The following is a 9,418-nucleotide window of genomic DNA, read 5'->3' as shown; positions in this document are numbered from 1 at the left end:
AAATGGCATTTATTGTGATTACTGTTGGAATATGGAGCTATTTATTTAAATTAGAAAAAAAATTCTCTAGCGTCTTTAATGTGCAAATATAGTTTTGAATTATGACAGAAGATATTATAAGTTTCAAATGTCTCTGATAATAGACATTACCCTGTAAGCCTATTTTAAAAAAAAGCAGATAAAATCAAGTGGTTCTGCATTGCATTAAAATCACAACATTGAATGATGTGCCCCCTCAAGTGGTTGCCAGTGGTAGCCACTGGCTAATGTTATTAACACTAGCTTTACCAATTTTAACATCGCTAATGCTTGCTAGCCAACATTAACTTCACTAACATTAACACTGCATACAGTAACTACCATTAATGTTGCTTACACTAGCTAACAGCAACATTGTTAACAGTAACTACTATTAACATTGCTAACATTAGCTAACAAATTAACATTGCTAACAGTAACTAACATTAATATCACTAACACTAGCTAACATTAACATTGCTAACAGTAACTAACATTAATGTTACTTAGACTAGCTAATAAATTAACATTGTGAACAGTAGCTAACATTAACGTTGCTAACACTAGCTAACAAATTAACATTGCTAACAGTAACTAACATTAATGTCACTTACACTAGCTAATAAATTAGCATTGCTATCAGTAGCTAACATTAACGTTGCTAACACTAGCTAATAAGTTAACATTGTGGACAGTAACTAACATTAACATTGATAACACTAGCTAACAAATTAAAATTGCTAATAGTAATTGGGTGCTTCTTTCACACTGTTTTTGGGTCATAGTGCATTATGTGTTGTTGAAATTACACAGTTTGGCCACCATGAAAACGGGCTTGTGTTGGACTCATACTGTAGAACTACATGATACCAACACCATTATACTACTGGCTCACAAATCTTGTAAGAATTTGGAACCAACCGTCGGAATTCGTATGCAGAGTTAAACAAAACAATCGTTTCGGACCATGTTAGGTCCCATCCATGACGCTTCCTCACCTCTGAATTGAACTGAAGCCTCTTGGATGAGAATCATAATAATGTTTGTTTTTTTTTTAAGGAAAATAGATACATTTACACCTTCACTTTTTATGGTCTACAGAAACATGTTAACATGACCCATAAAATTTCCCGCTGCGCACTTTGTCGACGGTCCCTAACTTGAGCGGGTCATCTCCCTCTCCTCTGTCAATCCATCATATCTGTTCCTGATGTGAAATAAACAGCACCTGCCGCCACATTAGTCCAGATTCACTCCCCGAGCACTACGACAAGACCGCGATGCTGATTGACGCTCATGATGAAACCCGTTAAGAACCGACGGCGACCGAGCGACTGAACATCCAGCCCGAGTCCACCTCCAGCAGCTGGTGCGGCGGAGAGAGGACCCGACCATCTGAGTCGGAGTGGGGGGTAGGTAGTCGGCTAAGCTGCTTACAGCCCCGGCCAGCAGGGCCCACGGTTGAACAGATGCGAAGAATGGACGGCTTCATCACCGCGGAGAAGCATGGCGTATAAAAGGAGGCGTTGTTCGGTACTGCCGCCATCGACATAACTGGACCGGACCCTCCTGAAGGTGCGTATCTGTGGAGTCACATTCGACCGTTACCAGTTAACCGTTACCAGTTAGCCGTTATCAGTTAGCTAGCTAAACAAGTGTAGTGCAGAATTAGCGGTGGGGTTTTTGTTGTTGTTTTGTTTTGTTTTGTTTGGGTCGATTATTTAAACAGACCCAGCAGTATTTGTGGCGCACTAATGGGCCGTGAACGTGTCATGATGTTCTGTTAAGGAACCCAGATTTGTGTGTTGCGTTTACGGACATCAGGTCCAAAACCTCTTGTTTCTGTGTTTGTGGATGCGTCTCGCTGCTGCAGCCGGTCTCAGCCTGCTGCAGCCTCCCTCCACACACACACACACACACACACACACACACACACACACACACACACACACACACACACACACTGACCTTCATGTGCTTCAACACACACAATGGGTTTCAGTAGCAGGGCTGGCACAGATGGTTTAATCACATTCAGTCATGTATTTTCTTTTTTCTATTTATTTAATTATAATGCCAAACACAGACAACATGTGAAGGCTCCAGTAGTGTGACAGTGTGTGAGTGCTGTCAGGGCTCATGACTGTAAACTGAAGAAGGTAGCAGTTAGTTAGTGCACTTAAAGTTAAAAGGCGTGTTATGAATTATTCACACTACATTAGGGTCAGCAGATTGTGTGCTGCCCGTGTGGTACGCACCGTCTCGAGTCTGCAGATAGTCTGCTGTGTCCTAGTTCAAGGGCAGCGTCCGCCTCTAAATCCATATCTGTCTGACAAGGCTGTTCTCTGTCCGGGCCTCCTCCTTCACATGTGGCCTAAAAATTGTAGGACATCACCAAAGTATTCCTCAGTATCCCAGAATCGGTTGTGCACTGGTTGTTGTATACATGCTGGGATTTTTAGGGCCGATGTAAATATGATTTTGGAAGTTTTTAAAATGTGATATTGATGTGCGATCGCTTAAATGTGGTAATCAAAGACCGAGATATGTTCCAAAATAAGCAGGATATTTCTTTTTAACGATAAACTTTATTGTCTGAATTGATCAGTGTGCTTAAACAGTTGACTTCACTCTGAATTTAATAAAGATAAATTACTCCAACCATATTTTTCTGCATTATTATCTCTAAATAGAGAGTCTGCATATTGGAAAGCATATATGCTGACACCAACACATCTATCGACCGATACTGCCTGATCAGCCAACCCGTATATTATTGGTCAGGCTGTTGTCACATGTCAACTAGAAAAGACAGGAAATATAATTTCTTAATCTATGTGATGTACAACTGACCAGATCCAGTAAGTATCTTCTCGTAGAAAGTGTCTCAAATCGATTCCAGCGGTCTGTTTACTTCTTGTTATGCTTTTCCTCTTTCCTGGTGTTTTCTCTTTACATCCTGTGGTTTGTTCATGTGAGTGTATCTGAACAAACCACAGGATGTACACAAGATAATGATCCGGCATTAACTCTGCTCCTTCACCACAACACAGCCTGCATTAAGTATTTACAAACAGATTACTGTGTGAAAAATAATGAGGTTGTGGGGATATTCTTATATATCTGCAAGCTTTTTTTAAGTTATCCCGAATTCTTTGAGGTGAAAAGTATGGGTCGACCGGACGAGAGATACTGTAGATTGAATAAGGGGATGAAGGCACACACTTGTGGTAACATGCAACTGTACTTTACTGCAACAAGGCAACTTACAGCTGTCTGTGCAAATACTATTTGAAAGCTTCTTGGCCATAACACACTTTCCTTCCTGGAGCCATATTCACACAGGACTACTGTTATCTGGGGGGTGGCTAGTTATTCATAATATATGCAGAAATTGTCTCTGATCTTAATCCCGACTGAATCTGATTGCCCGTAATATATAAAACATTAAAACATATTATACTAAACACAGATGACATGTTATAATATTAGTCCTGTGTGATTCAGTATCTCTGGGATTTGGGGTTGAATTTTGTTTTAAACATTTGTTTATTGTTGTCAGACAGCTGAGCATGTAAGAAATTTGATCACGGTTCAAAATATGTTGAACAGCAGTCAACAGCTGTGCTGTTAGATCACCTACAAGTGATGACAGCGAAGGTTGGGAGCAGTGAAAGGTTGTTTAATTCAAGCACAATCACTAAGCATCTTTTACTTGGTCTAAATGAGCTGCAAATGTGTATTGATGCTTGTAACACATGCAGAAAGTGAGCAAACAACTGTAAACTATATTATTAATGTGGCTGGAAGAACAGATGCTCCACTTCTGAAACAATATCACGCTGCTGCCTTGACATCATATTCAGGATATTCTGGAGTAGATTCATGTAAAATACAGACTTTGCTTGTTGCGTGGGAATGCAACACACAAAACACAGACGGTGGAAGTTAATATCTAAATCACATGAAGTCCTCTGGTAAAACTAAGAGAGGTTAAGTGAAAAAAATTCAATAGGTCAGTAAAATTCCAAAAAAGGATTGCAAAAAATCTACTGGGATTAAATCTCGTGAGAATTACAATCATGTTCTCTGTTTCAGGAATGTTCACCCTCACAGAAGTAGCATCTCTGAATGACATCCAGCCAACTTATCGAATCCTGAAACCATGGTGGGATGTCTTCATGGATTATCTTGGCATCGTCATGTTGATGTTGGCCATATTTTCTGGAACGATGCAGTTGACAAAGGACCAAGTGGTTTGTCTTCCAATTCTGGAACAAACTCCGGAAGCGACTGGGAGCTTCTTAGGACCCCAACCACCAGAGACCGCTGATAGTTTATGGAACAAAGAAAGCGCCATCGGAGAGCAAGCAGCTCCTCTGATGGCTAAAAGGCCTCCAGATCACATCGCCCCCACAATTCACTTCACACCGCCGGGTACTTTAGGGCAGCCTCAGCCTACAGGTGTCAGGACCAAGCTGGATTTTCAACAGTATGTTTTTGTCAACCAAATGTGCTATCATGTTGCCCTTCCTTGGTATTCCAAATATTTCCCATACCTTGCTCTCATCCACACTATTGTATTAATGGTCAGTAGCAACTTCTGGTTCAAGTACCCAAAGACTAGTTCCAAGATAGAACATTTTGTTTCCATACTGGGAAAATGTTTCGAATCACCGTGGACTACCAAAGCACTGTCTGAGACTGCATGTGAGGATTCGGAGGAGAACAAGCAGAGACTGGCTGGTGCCTCCTCCCTCCTGAAGCATCTGTCCATGAGCAGCGAGGAGGGGAGTCCAAACCAGTCCGCCCCAATGCTGACTAAATCTGGGGTCACGTTTTCTGTAGAAAAGCTTGTGAGTGAAGTTCCCTCCATGACCATACTGGACAAGAAGGATGGCGAGCAAGCAAAAGCCCTGTTCGAAAAAGTTCGGAAATTCCGTGCCCACGTCGAGGACAGTGACTTGATTTACCGACTGTACGCCCTTCAGACAGTCATCAAAACGGTCAAATTCATTTTGATCCTGTGTTACACGATGACGTTTGTTGCCTCAATAGATTTTGACCATGTGTGTGAGCCTGAAATCAAGCATTTGACTGGATACGCCAGGTTCCATTGTACGCACAACATGGCGTTCATGTTGAAGAAACTCCTTGTTAGTTATATTGCTCTCATATGCGTTTATGGTGTAATCTGTATATACACACTGTTCTGGCTTTTTCGACGACCTCTTAAGGAGTATTCCTTTGAAAAAGTCAGGGAGGAGAGCAGCTTTAGTGACATTCCAGATGTTAAGAACGACTTTGCGTTCCTCCTCCACATGGTCGATCAGTACGACCAGCTGTATTCTAAACGTTTTGGTGTTTTTCTCTCCGAGGTGAGTGAGAACAAACTTCGGGAGATCAGCCTGAACCATGAGTGGACCTTTGAGAAGTTGCGGCAGCATGTGACGCGCAACCCTCAAGAAAAGTTGGAACTCCATCTCTTTATGCTCTCCGGAGTGCCAGATGCTGTGTTTGATCTCACCGATTTGGAAATCCTCAAACTAGAATTAATCCCAGAGGCCAGGATAACAGCTAAGATATCACAAATGATAAACCTCCAGGAGCTGCACTTTTATCACTGTCCCGCCAAAGTTGAACAGACTGCTTTCATTTTCCTTCGTGATCACCTCCGGTGCCTTCATGTCAAATTTACTGATGTTGCTGAGATTCCTAGCTGGGTATACTTGTTGAAAAATTTAAGGGAACTATACTTGGTTGGTAACCTGAACTCTGAAAACAACAAAATGATCGGACTCGAGTCTTTGCGAGACCTCAGGCACTTAAAGATTCTGCATCTCAAAAGCAACCTCACAAAGATCCCGACAAACATCACGGATCTGTCTCCGCATCTGGTCAAGCTGGTTGTTCATAACGACGGTACGAAGCTCTTAGTGCTGAATAGTTTGAAGAAAATAATGAATCTCGCTGAACTGGAGCTGCTAAACTGTGAGCTGGAGAGAATCCCCCATGCTATCTTCAGTTTGACCAACCTTCAAGAACTGGATCTAAAATCCAACAACATTCGTACCATCGAGGAGATCATCAGCTTTCAGCACCTTAAGAGACTGACGTGCCTCAAACTTTGGCACAATAAGATCATCACCATTCCATTGTCAATTAGCCACGTCAAGAACCTCGAGTCGCTCTATCTCTCACACAACAAGCTCGAGTCTCTACCCGCATCATTGTTCACCCTTCTCAAGTTGAGGTACCTGGACGTTAGTCACAACTCCATTGCGGTAATACCACTGGAGGTCGGCTTTCTGCAGAACCTCCAACATTTTGCAATTACTGGCAACAAAGTCGAGGTGGTTCCCAAGCAACTGTTCAAGTGCACCAAACTGCGGACCTTATGCCTCGGCCACAACTGTATCTCCACCATTCCAGAGAAAATAAGCCAACTCTCGCAACTGACACATCTGGAACTGAAGGGAAACTGTCTGGATCGTCTCCCGGCTCAGCTCAGTCAGTGCGGCCTCCTGCGCCGGAGCTGCCTGATCGTGGAGGACCACCTCTTTGACTCGCTCCCCATGGAGGTCAAAGAGAGCATCAATCAGGAATCTAGTGTTTCTTTTCCAAACGGGTGCAAGTGTCTAAGTGACGGGCGGTAGTCACAAAGCCATGCAGTTCATCTTAGGTGTACAGAGATCTTTTTTTTTTTTTTAAACCATGTCATTAGAAAACAGTAGTTCAGAGTACAGTATTCATGCTTCATGATGTTTTAGCAACTTATAAAATTAATGTACCACAGCACATACAAGGTTGATGCCACTGGAGACGTTTTAAATTAACTTGAGAAATGATCATGGCTTATGTCAAAATTGTTTGTTTTTGGTTAATGTAGGTGCATAGTAGCAGTTAAATCACTCTGCTTATATTTTTTACCTTTTGTATGCAAAACTGTCTAAACTGGATCTATGGAGACGTGTATCATCTTTAAACAATCCAGCTTTTTACCTGTATATTGATCCCCTTTTCTTTGCATTAACTACATACACTAGATAAACATCTGGCCTTCCTGCAGTGCAGGGAGTTTTTGTTTTATCAAAAAACTCAGTCAGGTTTGTGCCTCCACCCAAATAAAATGGATGGAAATACAATTTTATCTGCAGTGTTTATATCAACAGCAACATTTCTTTTCAGAAACAGTGTCCACACCAGCTCTGGATAAGACACTTTTGCAGTTTTATTACACCTTCTTTTGATCAATATAATGTTCTCTGTAAAACCTGTTTACAGCAAGTGTGTTAATTAACCAGAGTGACCAGGACATTGCTTCTGTAAAGATATAGTGTCATTGTTGCACTTTAAATACTGCAGACAACATAAACAAAATCCAAATCTGAGACCATATTCACACGGAGGACATGTTCTTCTAACAGCACTCTCAGGTTGGGTAGCTTGAATGTCGTACTGCTATGTTTTAGGTTGTAAGACCTATTAAAGTGTGGAATTTGACAAATCATAGGTCAAATCTAGGTAAAACAACAGCTTCCGTTAGACAACAATTATGTTAGCGTCCAACCACTGCCTAGCTAATGTTAAAGTTTGATGGTGTTACACAGTTCAGAAGGCAAGAATTAATTCTTAAATATCATCACACATTTTGAACACATTTGTTCAAACCTGGAAATTAATGTTACAGTAATATTAACTAGGAAGTGGCTTAATGCTAACTGTAGCTATGTTTTAACTTAAAAATATGGCCCAATGTCCCTCCAGATTTCACTTTCAGTTATCTTTTCATCCATAATTGCCAGATGCCCCACATGTTGCAGCCTGGAACACAGCAGAATAAGATTGTCCCCGCATTTGAGCTTCCAACCCCTGAGCATGACGTCAGAGGAAAATGGCCGCCATGTGGCAATGAAGTATGACAGGTGCAAAGCTCAGATATAGACATCTAAAAAGTAAAACAATCTGTTAAAGTTAATTTGGTGAACTGACCCTGTTTAAAACTATAGTTTTAAATCTCAACCCAAGGTCCAATCGCCAGCTTTGGCAATGTGGTGATATACACATAGCATCCATGAGCAAGACTGCAAAAAGTGGCTGAAAGCTCCATAAAAGGAGAGTAAGTGGACCTTGAGTTAGGAACATTACTGCTGCTGTTGCTTCTGAGTTCAACAACGACTCTTTTACTGTACCATGGCAGTGTAAAACACAAACTATCACATTTGCAGCACACAACAAATTGAACTGAACTGTCACCTTGTATTATTAACAGTATGCATTCCAATTTGAATATACTTGTGATACACAACACACTGATCCAGGTTCAGATCTGATCCTTTTTCTCTACTACAAAAAGTGTTGTGAATCATACCATTTTATTTTTGATACCTTTTTGTTTATTTTTTCACAGCAGACATTAGTTGTTTTTCATTGTTGTGTTTTCTTTTTCTTGTGTACAGCCAACCCACAATGACCTTTTTTTAATTAGGTCGCACATTTGCTTTAATTTTAAGTTATGTTTTTTTTTTTCCTTGTAAACAGTGTTATGACATGCATTTTGTGTGTTTTATTTGTATGTATTTATTATCTCCTTGTATTTTATCTGTTCCTCACTCTGCACAGCACTTTGTAAATCTGGTTTTAAAATGTGCTACATAAATAAAGGAATACTTGATACACTATTATTTCCACTACTACTATTTTATAAGTGGAAACTGACACACCTTTGGAATTATTTGATACAATTCTACTGTTGAAACTCTTAAAATACTGTAAACCCCATGAAATTCACGTTTAAATTGATAGTTTAAACAGTGTGCATACAATATTAACTGCTTAAAAACACTGTCAACAAGCTCCATCAGCCCAGCAAGTCCTTGTTTTAGAAGCATTCATTTAAAGAGGTTTATAAATATGGTGATTCATATAGATGCTTTTTTTTTCGGTTAGCAGCAAATAACAATTATAAGATAGAATTAGATGTATTTGTCAGACTTTCTATACTTCGTAAACACAATACTTTACTACTTATCAGTTGTATAGTACCAGTAGTTAAGCTACATCTGTAAAATTGGTGTTTCAAGTTTATATTTTAAAATCACAGCCCCACAAGTTTCCTTCAGCAGCTTAACAAATGAAAACCGTGAACAGCGTCTTGACTTGACACAGTGAACTTACCCTCTTCATCTGTATGATGAGAAACTTTAATAAGGTCATAAGGTCAGATATACTGGGCATTGTGCTTGTACTCTGTTAAAATTAGTCACGTAGTGCGGTTAGAAAGAAGCCAGAAACTTCCTGTTCCAGTAAAATCAGTGATTACAGTGATACTTCTTCTTCTGTATTCGACTTGCAGTATTTGCTATCATATGAATTCCTATGATGACAAATTTGGGATTCC

The 9,418-nt window shown here is 40.3% G+C and overlaps 1 protein-coding gene across 1 annotated transcript; it reads left to right on the top strand.

The window, feature by feature from the left end:
* The first annotated feature begins 1,456 nt into the window (after positions 1 to 1,456).
* Positions 1,457 to 7,537, top strand: lrrc8db (leucine rich repeat containing 8 VRAC subunit Db). The gene is made up of 2 exons (XM_037114705.1): positions 1,457 to 1,593; positions 4,117 to 7,537. The coding sequence occupies exon 2, from the start codon at positions 4,119 to 4,121 to the stop codon at positions 6,672 to 6,674; it is 2,556 nt and encodes an 851-aa protein (XP_036970600.1). The 5' UTR covers positions 1,457 to 1,593; positions 4,117 to 4,118; the 3' UTR covers positions 6,675 to 7,537.
* The last annotated feature ends 1,881 nt before the right edge of the window (positions 7,538 to 9,418 follow it).

This window comes from Acanthopagrus latus, chromosome 11, assembly GCF_904848185.1.
Source record: "Acanthopagrus latus isolate v.2019 chromosome 11, fAcaLat1.1, whole genome shotgun sequence".
Lineage (NCBI taxonomy): Eukaryota > Metazoa > Chordata > Actinopteri > Spariformes > Sparidae > Acanthopagrus > Acanthopagrus latus.
The sequence above is the reverse complement of the archived record's forward strand: the minus strand, read 5'-3'. Positions and strand labels throughout refer to the sequence as shown.